This window comes from Leguminivora glycinivorella, chromosome 3 (assembly GCF_023078275.1).
Source record: "Leguminivora glycinivorella isolate SPB_JAAS2020 chromosome 3, LegGlyc_1.1, whole genome shotgun sequence".
NCBI lineage: Eukaryota > Metazoa > Arthropoda > Insecta > Lepidoptera > Tortricidae > Leguminivora > Leguminivora glycinivorella.
The window spans coordinates 23,558,962-23,575,968 of record NC_062973.1 but is presented as its reverse complement, the minus strand read 5'-3'; the positions used below and the strand labels follow the sequence as shown (position 1 = coordinate 23,575,968).

General features: G+C 38.2%; 1 protein-coding gene across 5 annotated transcripts; it reads left to right on the top strand.

Moving 5' to 3' along the window:
• The first annotated feature begins 3,049 nt into the window (after positions 1-3,049).
• Positions 3,050-14,769, top strand: LOC125224761. 5 transcript variants are annotated; one of them, XR_007176916.1, is made up of 5 exons: positions 3,050-4,178; positions 8,430-9,275; positions 10,291-10,442; positions 11,662-11,850; positions 12,577-14,769. XR_007176916.1 is itself a non-coding variant. In XM_048128212.1 (5 exons), the coding sequence occupies exons 3-5, from the start codon at positions 10,419-10,421 to the stop codon at positions 13,333-13,335; spliced, it is 972 nt and encodes a 323-aa protein (XP_047984169.1). In that variant the 5' UTR covers positions 8,060-8,223; positions 8,430-9,275; positions 10,291-10,418; the 3' UTR covers positions 13,336-14,769. The 5 variants fall into 5 exon arrangements, 3 of the variants coding, with proteins under 3 accessions (XP_047984169.1, XP_047984170.1, XP_047984168.1); XM_048128212.1 differs by lacking the exon at positions 3,050-4,178 and adding an exon at positions 8,060-8,223; XR_007176917.1 differs by lacking the exon at positions 11,662-11,850.
• The last annotated feature ends 2,238 nt before the right edge of the window (positions 14,770-17,007 follow it).

The following is a 17,007-nucleotide window of genomic DNA, read 5'->3' as shown; positions in this document are numbered from 1 at the left end:
TGGGAGGTTGGCAAGGGACAAAAAATAGTCTATGTCACTCTCCATCCCTTCAACTATCTCCACTTAAAAAATCACTTCAAATTCGTCGCTACGTTTTGCCGTGAAAGACGGACAAACAAACAGACACACACATTTTCCCATTTATAATATTAAGTATGGATTTGTATATTTCAGGGATCTCGAAAACGGCATTTAAATTAAATATGGTATAAGGGGGTTTTGGGGGAGCGTTACATTATTGACTAACAAAATGGTTAGATGTTGCATAAACAGTTGCCAAAGTGGGCGTAAGAGGAAAAATAAGTCGCTTTCATTTTTCCGACCAACGGTATGTACCTAAGTGTCCTAACTATTTTTTTAAATAACTAATAACTTAAAATACTTATATAATTTCAACAACTCCCCAAAACTAGCCCCCATGTTCGTGTGAGGAACAAAGAGATACACACACTTTCGTGATCGTCAGAATGGCGGGTGTACATCAACCAATCCTTCAGGAGTATGGAATTCAATAAATATGTATATCTATAAACGCCTGCTGAAAAAAAATATCAAGACGCGTTTTACACAAAAAGGTGATATATTTTATTTCAGCAGGCGTTTATAGATATATTTATTCAATTCCATATTACTCTTGAACGGCTCTCGTCTGAATTAGTTTGTGCTTCATACATGTGGAAGCACATTGCGAGCACTAACCTTAGGCAGTACTTTCACTCTTGAGTAGGTAGCCATTAGCTAGAACTGGAAGTGCACCCGCCGACCTGACGTCAGAATGGCGCGTGTCATAAATTTCTGAAATTTATCTGGAGTTTAAAGAGTACATTGCCCGCATTTTGGCGCACATTTGCCACACTGATAGTACTAACTCCTGAAGTATACGGCACCAGGATTTCTTGATGTACACCCGCCATTCTGACGATCACACACTTTCCCATTTATAATATTAGTATGGAAATGGATTTGCTAATCGGGTCTGAAAGAATAGGCTGCCTAAAATCAGTACAGATGGTGCTTTTTTACACACTAATGCGAGAAGTGGTTCATTTCCGGTCAGGTCAAAACTTCAGCGGGCCATCTCAGCCCTCTGTACTGAAAAACGTCGTAAGATAATAAGTGCGTAAAAAAGGAAGTTCGAAACGAGTGGCGATAAATTAAAACACGACCGATGGGAGTGTTTTAAATCGACACGAGCTGTACCGTAGTGTACTATTTCACCACATTGCGCTCACTTGATATTTCGAAAACATTGCAAAATTGAATTTTATCCACAAGAGTCCAAAGTAATTTCATACAAAGTTTAACTTGATGTCAGCTGGCTTCCAGAATTGTAATAACGCTGCTCAACTTAGACTCCAAAATTTTTAGCAAATAAAATACTATAACATTTAATGACACATGGTTTTATTACAAAATAAGTAGGTACATTCTGTCCAATTAAAACGTAGGACAGTGGTAAGGAATCATATACCGAAGTAAGCTGAATAGATAATATGAAAATAATTCTCATGAAACGTAGTAAATCGTGTTAACAGAATACATTTTATACTTATCACTTTTGGAAATAAAAATGATCTCAATCGGATCCCACCACAATAGGTAGGTATATTATTCACAAATATTTGGTCGAGGAGACATAATTAGATGGCTTCGTCTAATGAATCACAAATAATATAGGTAATGAATAAAACAATTACTAAGGTGACGGACCCAATCATGGACAGTTTAAGAAAAAAATTCGCCTGTTTTTGATATTTCACTGATAAATGTACAAATTCTACGGCTAAGCGTGTTAAATCTTGAATGTCCTATCCTTCTTTTACATTTCAAGCGTATTGCAGAATAGATACTCCTATTGGTTTCTTCATAGTTAACAAATTAAAACTAGGTGTTTTTTCTCCAATTATGGACGGCAGTTCTCCAGTAATGGATCCCCCATTATGGACAGTGAAATTAGTTTAAAATTTTACTTTTAAAGCCAACTGATACGCAATGAGTCAATTTTATACACCATAAATACAATTAGTTTGGGTTATTTTAACATAGGATTGTTTCTTGTAAATTTTGGTTTTGTGAATTGTTCCTTGTCCATTATAGGAGGTACGCAGTTTTTCGGGTCCAGTAATGGACACTCGTAAAATAACGTCATTTCTTTATATCTTTGGAGCAACAAACTAGTATGTTTTATACCTTATCTCATGCTTAATGCAGTAAGTAAAACGCATTCAAGATTACACCGTGCGTTATTTTTTTATTATTTTATACATGAACTCAACTCTCTTAGCAACATTACTAAGAATTCGTCTTGATATTTTTTTCAGTAAACTGGTGAATTTTATCTTGTCGCCAAATCCTTCAGAAATAACCGAATTAATTGAAACTTCAAAATGAAACAGCTCTACAACTCTAGTTTATGGTACATAGCCGTCAGTTTTTAGAAACTTATTTTAGATACTTATTTTTAAGGATTTGTGTTTTTTTGTCCATAATGGCATCACCGTCCATTATGGGGTATTTTACCTTATAGTAATAAACCACAGTACCTACTTCATTGCATTTATAAATAAACAAATAAATATTATAGGACATTCTTACACAGATTGACTGAGCCCCACGGTAAGCTCAAGAAGGCTTGTGTTGTGGGTACTCAGACAACGATATATATAATATACAAATACTTATATACATAGAAAACATCCATGACTCAGGAACAAATATCTGTGCTCATCACACAAATAAATGTCCTTACCGGGATTCGAACCCGGGACCGCGGCGTAGCAGGCAGGGTCACTAACTCACTACCGACTGCGCCAGACCGGTCGTCAAATATTATATTATACCCAATAAACAACATGCAACTTTAATATAATTACCCAACGCCTTAAATTATAACATATACGTTTTGACATGACTCAACAACACGCATTGCATTAATAAATTAGTAGGCGCAAAAATGCTTAAGTAGCTCAAGTTTTTAAGTCTACTTCTTGGTTACTTCTTTACAGACTCCGGCACGGCTAGAACTTTGGAAAAAGACATTGGGATTTTCTTTGAAAGAAAGTGACTATATTTGTAGTCTTCATTTCAAAGAACAGCATATAAACTTATACAAGCAGTTGACAATTAAAGGAGAACTTAAATATATTCCGCTTGAGAGAAAAACGCTGAAGGAAGAAGCTTACCCCACTGTTGATCATCAGTTTATTCCTAACCCAGATTATAATATTCATAATATTATGGATATACAGGAATCTTTTGAACCACCCCCTAATCAACCACAGCAAATCAATGCGGAATACATTCCGCTTAGCAGAAATACGCCGAAGGAAGAAGTTTACCCCACAGTTGATCATCAGTTTATTCCTAACACAGATTATAATATTCATAATATTATGGATATACAGGAATCTTTTGAAGCACACCCTAATCAACCACAGCAAATCAATGCCGAATACATTCCGCTTAGCAGAAATACGCCGAAGGAAGAAGTTTACCCCACAGTTGATCATCAGTTTATTCCTAACACAGATTATAACATTCATAATATTATGGATATACAGGAAACTTTTGAACCACACCCTAATCAACCACAGCAAATCAATGCCGAATATATTCCGCTTAGCAGAAAGACGCCGAACGAAGAAACTTACCCCACAGTTGAACTTCAGTTTATTGCTAATCCAGATTTTAACATTCATAATGATATGAATATACAGGAATCCTATGAATATGAATCACACCCTAATCAACCACAGCAAATCAATGCCGAATATATTCCGCTTAGCAGAAAGACGCCGAACGGAGAAACTTACCCCACAGTTGAACTTCAGTTTATTGCTCACCCAGATTTTAATATTCATAATGATATGAATATACAGGAATCCTATGAACCACGTCCCAATGAACCACAACAAATCAATGCCGATTATTCTAATCAATTAATGGATTGCGAAGTGATACAACATGAGCTAGCAGAACCATTGTTGAGTCAATGTCAGGACAACGACATAAAAATAAACCCAATGGATGTATTTAAAAGTAATTTTCGGACATTTTCGTTATTGCCGCCTTTTTGGCTACACGCAGAAAATTCGGATGGGGTAGAATTTATGCGAATTGATCCAACGACGCGGCAGATTAAACATCACTTACGTTTAAACGCTGATCAATCAGTCACTGTAAGTGTTTAACTGTTTATTAAGATTCCGGCTTCTTTTCCATACAAATATACAGATAGAAAATCAGTCCTTATTTCCCCACATCAGGGACGGATCACTCCGCGATTCTATCGCTACGCTACAAAGTACACCCTGGCGGCCGCGAGTTTGCGGCCTATTCAGGGGTTGGCGGCACTTTTATCGTTACTTTGCGTTGCGAGTTTTTTTAAGCATCAAATGCGATGTCCGAGCGTGGAATGACTAATAATGCTTACATTAATAAAATAAATAGGTACCATAGGATAGTCTTACTCTTCTCTTCTTCTTCTTTGTCGTATCCTCATGGCTGAGGGACGTGACGAATGTGGACACTCTTCACCAGTTGTCTCCACGCCACTCGATCCTGGTCTTACACAGCTCTACTAATAACAAGACCCGCGGAATAAGCTTGATTTAACCCTTAAATTGGCACTGTGCACTACCGTGTACGTTACTTTGTAAAAAATCCTGTCATTAATATATTAAATTTCTGATACTTTTTTTAACAAAAACTACTAAATTATTTTATTGTGAATGGTAGAAAAAATATTTGACATGGCAACAATTTCAAATTAACGTCAGTGTCAAAAATGAGTTCGACGCGGCGACGCCTGCCAGTACCTCGGGTAAGTTTTATTAAAGTTTTAAAAGTTTTTTCTATGCAAGTGGTGCTTTTTATGTTTCGATTTTTATAACAAAATGGTTGAAGAATATAAATAATGGGGCATTTTGTGTGTGTAAAGCATGATAAAAATGATAATCGTGGATAAATTGGAATGTACACCACCGTTACCGTTGCCAAGTTTGTGGTGAAGTACCTATATTTATCAACGGTAACCACCGTGTACGTTGCCAACCACACGGTAGATTACCTGATACAAACAACGGTAACCATGGTGTACATTGCCAATTTAGCTGTACTTTTCTTTTGTGTTAAAACTAACACTTTAACGTTTAATTTTGCAATTAATTCATTTCATTTACTTTTTTTATATTTCTTTGTCTGCAGTGTTTAACACAGAGTCGATCGCATAAGATTTTGGCTTTGATACCCGTAGAAAATGCATGGTCTGATGATGGTTCTGATTCGGATGAGGAAATTAACCCACAAGCACCCACAAAATTCGATTCTGATGATAGCTCTGATCCGCCTTCTCTAAATTCTTCCTTGGAGCGGTTAAATTTGCTAGACTGCTTGTCGGACGGGGATGAGGTTGACAAATATAATGAAGCACGATTTGATTCTGATAGTATGCACGCTACTTCTCTTTCACCCATTATAGAAGAAGTTCTACCCTCCCCATCTACAGTTAATTATGATGCATTGCCCACATTAAACTCGGTTCAATCCGTAGCCACACCATCTACAGTTGATCACTCGCCGCCACTAACTACAAGGGCAACACGAGCTTCATATAAACGCATTAATGCTGCACCTGCTTCTCATATGAGTACAACACCGCACTTACCTTCACCATCTCCGTCCTCCCGTGATGCTTTACCTACCCTAAACTCTGTTGAAAGTGTATCATCACCAGCTGCTCCCGAATATTCACCACATCCAAGTATAAACACACCCACAACTAGGGCTGCACAGAAACGCAAAAAACCTTTACCCACCCTAAGCTCTGTTGAAAGTGTATCATCACCAGCTGCTCCTGAATATTCACCACATCCGAGCATAAACACATCCACAACAAGGGCTGCACAGAAACGCAAAAAACCTTTACCTAAACGTGTTGCAAAAAAAACAAAATTAACAAGAATGGATCTCAACTACAAATGGTCAAAAGCTTCATTCAAACACAATAGCAGTATCGACGATGAAATGTACAAGCCACAAAAAACAGGATTAGATGCACCTTTAGATTACTTTTACCTCTTTTTTACACCAGACATTTTGTCAGATATTGTCAACCAGACAAATCAATATTCAGTGCAAGAACAAGGAAAGTCTATACAGTTTTCGATTGCTGAATTGAAAACCTTTCTTGGAATGCAAATATTGATGGGTATATTTCAAATGCCAGCCTACACAGACTACTGGGCGAGAAAAACTCGCTACCCTTTGATAGCAGATCAGATGCCCCTAAAGAGATACCAGCAAATACGTCGATACCTCCATTTTGTGGACAATAATTTCCAAAATAATGACCGATATTTCAAAATTCGACCGGTTATGGAGAAGATTCGCCAAAATTTTTTAAAGTTAGAGGAAGAGAGCCATTATTCTATAGATGAGATGATGATACCTTATAAAGGTTTTAAAGCTGGAAGCCGACGACAGTACGTCAAAAATAAACCAAAAAAGTGGGGGTTTAAGAATTTCGTACGGGCTGGAGTATCGGGGCTTATTTTTGATTTCGTAATGTATGCTGGTGATGACACATTACGAGCATACAGTTTCAACGAATCTGAAAACTCAACTGGCTTAGGCGGTAAAATAGTTATTGGTTTGTGTAAAAGTATACAAAAAAAGCCTGCTTATGTATATGCTGACAACTTCTTCACATCTCCTGAGCTAATGTACATTTTGAGGCATGAATACGGCTTATTCGGCTTAGGCACAATCAGAAGCAATAGGCTGAGAGGATGTCAAGATTTGCTGCCCTCTGACAAAGAAATGAAAAAGAAAACAAGAGGACACAGTGCTCAAGCTGTTTGCAACACAAATAAAATAGCTGTCGTAAAATGGCATGATAATAAAGCGGTAACCCTGATAAGCTCTTTCGTGGATTCTCATCCTATGGAAGCCATCAAAAGGTATTCAAAGGAGGCGAAAACCAGAGTTGATGTTCCATGCCCTCAGATAGTCAAGCTATACAATAAGCATATGGGTGGCGTGGACTTGGCTGATATGCTTATCTCACTATATCGAATACCATTAAAGACTAGGAAATGGTATTTGGGCATATTTGCTCAACTGCTCGACATGTCCATAAACAACGCTTGGATACTTCATAGAAGGGAAAACCCCAATGCGATGTCGTTGAAGAACTTTCGGTTTGAGCTTTTTGAAGGGCTTTGTAAAGCCAAGAAGATTGTCATTGACGAAAACGGAGAACCTGTGCCAGAAGAAAAGAAAATACAAAAGGCTGTGAAAGAGCGTCCTACAGACTGTGTTCGGTTCGACAATATAGGGCATTTTCCTGAGAGTGGGCAAAAAAACGTACGCTGCAGATACTGCAAGGATGGAAGAACAAAAGTTTATTGCATCAAATGCAATATGCCTCTTTGTTTTGTCGTCGGAGAAACGAAAAAACGAAATTGCTTCCGGCAGTTCCATATGAAATAATGATTTTTCATATAATTTTCCTTTTATTTTTATATAAAATATTTTACTGCATTCTTGGCAGCGGTAACCAGCATGTACATACCATAAAGTAGCTTATATGCCATAGAATTGGCAACGTGCATGGTGATGTACATAGATTTTCCAAAAAACTAATAATGCTGGATTTTTTTTAACATTTTTTTGTAGACCCTTAGACAGTACTAAATAAAGGTATTATACTGTATCACTCGTTTTTCTTATTTTTTACTCTTGCCAATTTAAGGGTTAAATTTAAACATAATTAATTACTATTTAATTGTAGGTAATTTTTCCTAATAATGAAGAATTACCGCTAAAGGAGAAAATTTATTCATATGACAAAACCTACGATTACTTAAAATCTGTTGAAAAATGGCCTATGTGCGTAGGCACTCAAATTAAAGACAATAAGTAAGTTGTTTTGCTTCACTTTAATTTACCAATTAAATTGTGACAATAGTATAATTTAACTCAACTTTATTTGGAGCGCGGCTGATTACTGATTAACTATTTTCAATTTCAGATTTTGTAAACGTGTAATTATTGGTGATGATACTTACGAAAGAAATCAACAGTTCCCAAGATGTAAATCTTGTCGAATATTGCGAAATCGTTTACAGTCCCGTAAATATACATCAACTATTTTAGAAAAAAATAGCAGCGAAACGGCGCGCTTCCAATCTGGTACAAAAATGGAAGCGTCTGAAGAAGATGGTAAATCCTATCAAAACATACTAAGTATTTGACCGAAACGATAGCGTAGTTTTAGTTCCCCGATTTAATTCCTCTGTAATACCTAATTTAATATGTCTACAGCTCAGAAAACCACTATAATAGTTTCTGTAAATTTTCACTACACCAACTGATAAAGGCTCTCAAGATTTGTTTTATTTTTAGATGTGTTTTATAATTATTTACAGAATATCCGACTGAGAGACAAAATTTCTGTGGCAAAGTCGCAGTGTGCAATAAAATCGGAAACCGTATTACAAGCAGCGATTTCAAAATTACCGGAAGAATTCCATAATGCTGTGAGAGAATGTTTTGAAGCGGCCAAAAAGAGAAATTCAAAAGGTCGTCGGTATACCTTAGAATGGATTTACGAATGCTTGCTTATACGTCTCAAAAACAGGAATACGTATGAATTTATACGTAAGAGAAATATCTTACCACTTCCTTCTACACAAACACTGAATAAATTTATCAGGAAAATCAGCTCCTCAGCATATGGATTCCAACCATCAACTTTCTTTAGTTTAAAAGAAAGATGTGAGGCGATGGACAAAGGGCAGAAACGAGGAGTGATCTTAGTTGACGAAATGAAGTTGAGTGAAGGCGTCCACTTCGATCCATCAACGATGAAATTTAATGGTTTTGTTGACTTGGGGCAACACACACCAGACAACTTAAAAAATACAACCGCGGACCATGCCTTGGTGTTTAAGTATGTGCCTTTTCAAGGTAGATGGCTTCAGGCATTAGGTTGCTTTCTGTCCAGAAATTCCTGTAAAAGCCAACCGCTTCATAAATTAATTTTGGAGTGCATAGTACTAATGGAAAACAGCGGACTTTGTGTCGATGCTGTAGTAATGGACGGTGCGCCGTGGAATCGGGGAGTCTGGAAAATTTTCGGAGTCAGTGAGGATGACATCAGCTGCGAACATCCCTGTGACAGCTCTCGTCGGCTATGGATGATTTCTGACTTTAATCATCTGATAAAATGCTTTCGAACATCGACTTTACATGATAAGATACAAGAGTTCAAGGTAAAGTTATTTATCATAGATCATACAGGAATAAGTAAGGGAAGAGCTGTAACCATACACCAGTAAATTTGACACCTTATAAAAAAAAACAAAGTACCCGCCTCGTCTCCGTGTGTGGGCCTCGAAAGGGCCTCTACGCGTTGGCTTCGGCCCCGCGCACGCCTCCCAAAGGTCCGGAACACCATTGTTCCGTGATGGGAAAGACATACAAATATAATAAATATTATAGGACATTCTTACACAGATTGGCTGAGGCCCACGGTAAGCTCAAGAAGGCTTGTGTTGTGGGTACTCAGACAACGATATATATAATATATAAATACTTATATACATAGAAAACATCCATGACTCGGGAACAAATATCTGTGCTCATCGCATAAATAAATGCCCTTACCGGGATTCGAACCCGGGACCGCGGCGCAGCAGGCAGGCAGGGTCACTACCGACTGCGCCAGACCGGTCGTCAAAAGTTATAAGAATAATTAGTTGAAATTTTGTTTGAAATAGGTACCCATGACGATATTATTTTCTTACCGAGTCAGCCAAAATCCCACTGGCTGAGAGCTTTAATCAAAAACGTCGCTCAAACCGTTTGAGTTAAGGTATATCAAAACCATCATCTTCCTCCTCCTTGCGTTAACCCAGCATTTGCCGCAACTCATGGGAGCCTGGGGTTCGCTTTGACAACTAATCCCAAGATTTGGCGTAGGCACTAGTTTTTACGAAAGCGAGTGCCATCTGAGTTCATCTGACCTTCCAACCCGAAGGGTAAACTAGACCTTACTGGATTTAGTCCGGTTTCCTCACGATGTTTTCTCAGGTATATCAAAACCAGGTACCTATGCCGAAATTGTGTCTCTCTAATAGGTCTACAAAATAGTCTGCGATGGTATAATTATGCCTATATTTTTAGGATAACTTACTATAATCATTTTTATGATAATCCCCAAGCGCAACCGGGGCGGGCCGCTAACATAACAATATTGTGAAGTTATTCTAGCCGTCTTTTTTTCAGACCCCTTACGGAATTGTTAAAAAAGACACTGGGAAGCCGTATTGGAAGAGGAGAACTACTGCCAACCGAATCTGAAAATTGCTTATAAGTTAACGCCGGCGCATTTAAAACCTAAAGGTTTTCAAACAATGAACGTTCCTTTGGCGACAGAAGTATGTACCTTACCTAAAAAATATTATTAATCCCACCAAAAATATTCTGTAAAAAACCGGCCAAGAGCGTGTCGGGTCACGCTCAGTGTAGGGTTCCGTAGTTTTCCGTATTTTTATCAAAAACTACTGAACCTATCAAGTTCAAAACAATTTTCCTAGAAAGTCCTTATAAAGTTCTACTTTTGTGATTTTTTCCATATTTTTAAACATATGGTTCAAAAGTTAGAGGGGGGGGGGGGACGCACTTTTTTTTTCCTTCAGGAGCGATTATTTCCGAAAATATTAATATTATCAAAAAACGATCTTAGTAAACCCTTATTCATTTTTAAATACCTATCCAACAATATGTCACACGTTGGGGTTGGAATGAAAAAAAATATCAGCCCCCACTTTACATGTAGGGGGGGTACCCTAATATAACAATTTTTTTTGCGCTTTGTTGGCGTGATTGATATACATATTGGTACCAAATTTCAGCTTTCTAGTGCTAACGGTTACTGAGATTATCCGCGGACGGACGGACGGACGGACGGACAGACAGACATGGCGAAACTATAAGGGTTCCTAGTTGACTACGGAACCCTAAAAAACTAGTCAAGTCTCAATTAAAAATACGGCGAAATGGTTCCAGTAAAGGATGGTACGGCAGTGTTTGCTTCGCGCTCGACTTGGCGGGGGCACTACTGTGCCCCCAGATTTAAGATGGAAGTGCAACTAAGAGTGTACCAGGAACTCTTGTTTGCCGTAAAAAAATGTCCGGTCCCATACAATCTTGGAACTGGAACACAACTTATAACTATGTTCGATTTATTTCATAGGACGTTAATTAATGTCTACAGGTATTTGGTCACGAAATTTCGGCTGCCATGGCCCATTATCAACCCAATTGCCAAGAATTGAGCGATTCAACACCATCCCAAAAGTTCATTGATTTACTAAGCAATTTGATTAAAGCTATGTCTTCCCGCGTGCCAAAAGATGCTCTATACGTCAATGAAAATTGCAGTCGAAGAAAGGTGTGATACCTAGTCAATATGCATATCTACATGTAGATTCGTCTAGATCTAGAAATTTATTTATTATAGGATGTCGTTAGACTCCTTAGTTCCTTTTAGCTTGGATCTGATGTAAGGCAGAAGCTAATATCTAGTTTTACGTTTGTGTAGAAGCGGCTACCCCATATCCTCTTAATAAGTATTTCTTTATCTATACATTTCAGTCCATACTGGATTTTTTACAATTTCTCGGAGATTGGGAAAAATTAGAAAAAAAAATACCAGTGTCGAGAAGTACGATAACCGGACTAAACGTAACATTGCGCGCAACGCTGGAAATTTTGGACATGCTTAATGCCACATGCAACTACAAATATTTGATGACAGCAAATCTGTCCCAAGATCCGTTGGAGGTAATTAATCCAAATAATATTATTAAAAAAATGTAACTAGTGTACCGTTAGGTACTTCCTGTACCTACACAGTTTAAACAATAAATATTTCTGATTTCTGAATGATTATGTGCTATATATTTAAAAATATTTTAAGCGGGTTACTCACGTATTAAGTCGATATAGCGTTGTATGCGTCGCGCTCTCGACATGTAAAGGCGGGGTCGCTACTCCTGAGAAAGATCCTCGAAAATTGGATCGAAACATGTCGAACGCTATATCGACTTAATACGTGAGTAACCCGCTTAAAATATTTTTAAATATGTGTGAGTCTCACGGGAGTTTTATTGTTAAGATTATGTGCTAGTTTGAAGCAAATTCAAAGTGGCGTGTGTCGTATCAAATCCAAAACAGCTTGTACCTAAGCTATAAGGTGGGTACTGCATGTTCTCTTTTGCAAGGAACAACAACCACAGTTTATATACTTACGCCTATTCATCTCGTCAATATCTAAAGCTAAATTTAATTACGGAGCAAAAGTAATCAAAATTTCGGTAAATTTTATTATAAATGCAAAAGTGTGTTTGTCCGTCTCTCACTTTCACGTTTAAACCTCTGGACGGGCTGGGCCGATTTCGATTAAATTCGGTATGAAAATAATCTGCGACCCGAGGTCGCCTAAGGTATATAGGTATGGGATGCCTATACTATTTTAATTGAATACTTACACATTTTTACTTGTTTCAGAGATTTTTTTCTGTCATGAGATATTCATGTGGAGGAAATGATCACCCAGATCCAAAATTATTCGGACAAGTCTACCGATTAGCGTCTTGCTTTTCACTAGTAAAACCTCCGAAAGGGTGCAATGTTTCTGGAACGGATTTACTGAAAAGCATTCTCAATGCTAAGGATTTAGTCAATAATGATTCAAACCAAGATAAACAAATGTGGCTCGAAAGCCTGGACAATTTACTGGACAATACCGAGCCTTTGGTTGACGGTTCCAGTACTGAAAAAGACCATGATTACAACGTATCTGTGACCAGTGACGCTGTACAATCGTACATTGCTGGCTACATAGTACGAAAGTTGCGTAAGATCTTAAAGTGTACTAATTGTGTTAAACTCTTACAAATGAGACCAAGTGAGGGTAAACTCTTAGTACGGAGCGATGTCATAAACAAGATGGACCTATACGGAGGATTAATTTTTCCTAGTGATGAATTATTTAATCTCACTAAAATAATAGAACAAAGTGTATTGAGAGCAATAAGCAAAACTTTGACCAATATGGAGACGATCAGTCAAATTACTGTCGAACTGCAAAAGGAGACCTTCGTTAAAGTGGGTTGTGTTGAGCATTGCAAAATATTGACAAAAAAAATTATTGATATGTATGTGGTTATGCGAGCCCACTTTCTCGCAAAATACGAGAACAAGCGCTACGATGCAGCTAAAACTAAAACAAAAATGAACCGAAAAAATGCAAAATTACTGTCATGAAGTATTAGTATCTTCAGCTCAAGTACGCCTCCCATATATTAATCTTGTTTTTCACTGATAAGCCTTCCAAATGGATGCAATTATTCCGGCAAAGATTTGCTCGAAAACATACTAATTCATATTTGTTTAAACGAGGATAAACAAGCATGGCTTGAAAGTCTGGAGAATTTACTGGCTGGACAATGCTGACTGACTGGGCACTACTGATAAAGGCCGCCACGATTGTAACGAATCGGCGAAGAAAAGCAAAACTTTGACCAATCCGGTAACAATCAGTCAGGTTACTGTTGTACTACCAAAGGAGTCCTTGATAAGTTGGTTGTGTTGGCCATTCTAAACACATAGCAAAAAAAATAAGTATGTGATTATCCTAGCCCACTTTCTTGCGAAATATGAAAATAAGTGCTACGATACAGCCAAAACCAGTAAAATAAACAGAAAATGAATGCTGAGTCATACATACATATAATTACGCCTATATCCCACAAAGGGGTAGGTATATAGGATATATATTAAAAAAAAAAACATTTATTTCAGGAAACACAGAGATGTAGATCACATGAAACTATTTAGTTTTCAGTGCCATTCTTGGCAAACAAGAGGTTTACAGAAAACGAAAGCATAGAACATGGTCTCGATTTCCTACAGGGCGCGTAGCGTAGACATGGTGCCAATCGTTCACGCTTCTTGGCGTATCATAGTTGTCCACGGCCGATGAGAAGATACAGAATTACAGAGTGAACAAAGTTATAAGTGGTGAGAGGAGCATAGCTCAAGTTGCAGCGCGAACGGGAGCGGCAGCGCGAACGGGAGCGGCAGCTCGGAGCCAGGCGAGGAGCTCACGAGGAGCCAGTGCCTCGAGCTGCCTTTGTGAGAACTATAGCCTCTTCAAAGTGTTCTTGAAAGACTTGAAAGCCCTTTAAAGAAGCATATAATATATGCTTCTTTCCATATTATGAAAAAGCTTATGAAATACTTGCATACATTTGTACGAAATGAAGAAGAGAGAGTAAAAACCTGAAAGTTTTTTGATCATGAACGAATTCATTTCACATCCTTTTGTAATTTTCAATGAGCCAATCGTTCACGTTCCAGTCGAAGTGGAAATATACCTTGACTATTAGGGCCAGTTGCACCAACCACATTTGACAGACACATCATCGTCACTCAGAAGATTTCTATGGAACTTCTCATACAATAAAATTTAACGAACGCTTTAACGGTGCCAGACGGTTTGGTGCAACCGGCCCTTATTCCTTCAAAAACATTACATAATACGCTGTTTATTAAATATAGCAGATATATGCCACTCAGCACGTAATTCGAAATTTCATTTCATTTAATAACTATATTACATTGTATGTAAGTTTTATTACTAATACCTCGTGCTGTGTCGCACTATGTGGACCGAGCACCTGTGTTGGGTATTTTCATATTTTATGCTATTGTGTGTTTATTATATTAAATTCATATACTTATATGAATAAAAACCTAAACAGAAGTTCGTGTATCATATTATTTTTAGAGATCGACACGACATAGGTACAAATAAAAGACATAGGTACAAATATAGAATATTTGTAATATATTACACTCATGTTAACGTACCTACTACAGGTCTTACAATATATATATACCCTAGAAAAGTATTGCAAATATATATATCAGCTAAAACAGGATACCTAAATATTACAATTGGCCTAACATAATATTCTTATTTGTTATACCTAAGTGAAAAATATTAAGAAATAGTTTTAGACAAAGCACTAGATGATGAGGTTTATAATTTATTAATACATAACTCAGGAAAATATCTGGAAAAAAAATCTAAAAATCTTTGCAAAAAAAAATCCCCCTCTCGGGGTTTGAACCCGGGACCTCTCGCTTCGTAGGCGGGGTTACAATCGAGAAGGCTAGAGAGATTGTCAAACCCATGTGTAGCAGTGATTGCAGCGCCACCTATCTACGGTATTAAATGTGCACTTCTGATACTTAAAGCTTTCGCTCCTTATATTTCTAAACTCCATAGTTTGACGCTTGACATGTCTGTCTGGCATCATAGCTCCCGAACGAATCAATCGATTTTGATTTAGTTTTTAATGTTTAAGATGAATTCGTCGAGATATTTTTTTGTACCACGTAGGTGGCAAACATGCATACGGTCCGCCTGATGGAAAGCGATCACTGTTACATATGGACGCCTGCCACTCAAGGAGTGGCACATGTGCGTTGCCGAGTCGACTCATTAGAAACTTGTACAAACCTATACTTAGAAGGCATCCACGACTACTTTCCTAGGTTTAAAGATTGATCAGGGCTTAAAATGGGACCAGCAAGTAGATAAACCGTGTGGTAGTCGGGGCAGTGCGTGCTTTGCCTTAGGTCGAGTTGCAAAGTCTGTGGCTCCAGAAGTAGCCCGGACATGCTATTTCGCCACTGTCCATTCATTAATACAGTACGTTGCGGAGGTCTGGTCTGGGGATGTTGTCCTGAATGGGAGAGGGTCTTTCGCTTTCAGAAACGAGCTGTCAGGATCGTTGCTCAGGTACCTCTAGACAGTAGACACTCCGGCCAAAAAACTCTTTAAAAAATAAGAATCCTTAAGCTAGGAACACACTACGCGGACGTCCGTCGTAAATCGACCGCGGACGGGGATCTGGACAATGAATATACACTTAACCGTGCAAACTATCGGTCGACGGACGTGGACGTGGCCTTGAGCGCATGGACGTCCGTTCGAAATCTGGCTCGCTGGATGTTTTGTTCCGTGCACACTGTTCGGTCGCGGTCGCGGTCGATTTACGACGGACGTCCGCGTAGTATGTTCCTAGCTTTACACTCATTACACTGCCTGCAATAGTTATCATGCAGGTAGCCATTTATGTAATAGAGAACTTGGCAGCATACAAAACCAGGGGCGGCTCACTCCGCGATTCTATCGCCGCGCTACAAGTACATGTCAGCGGCCGCGAGTTCGCGGCCCATTCATTAGCGACGACCTTCGCGCGGCGCAATAATAGTTATTTGTATAATAGTTATTTGAAGAATCATGAACTTGCGAGTTATTTATAGAATCCTGAACTTGCGAGTTTTTTAACACACGAGAAGTAAATTACATTTGCACCCGAGTGTAACACAAAACTTTTTTTCCCCTCACTGTAGCGAGGAAACTACAACGCAAGAAATGCGTTTATCACTGCTTCCAGTAGTTCCACAGGTGGTAAATGATCTTTATTACTAGATTCACCTACTTTTATCAATTTTAAAGCAGTTCATTTGAATTTATTCAAGGTCAAATTACTTTACCCACTCACTAGTGGGTAAAATGCGTTTTTACCCGCTGGTATTAAAGGACAAAACACGTGTTTCCGAGCTATTAGTGAGGGGAAAAATTCAATGTTGGCTGCTCGCGTGCGGTCCGTTTTAATGTAGGTAAGAATTTAGAATGGCGTCATTTTGTGAACATCAAAAGAGCCTTCTGTACTTGTACTATTATACATAATATATTCTGTGACAAAACTAACAACATGTGTTCCAAGTACAACATTCGAAATGCCGGAAAGTTAGTAGGTATCGACCGGAAATTGGCGAAATCCAATTTACGGTCAAATTAACACATGTGATGGACCCTGCCGTCTATAATAAATTGCCGCAATATGTGGTTGAAGCGCC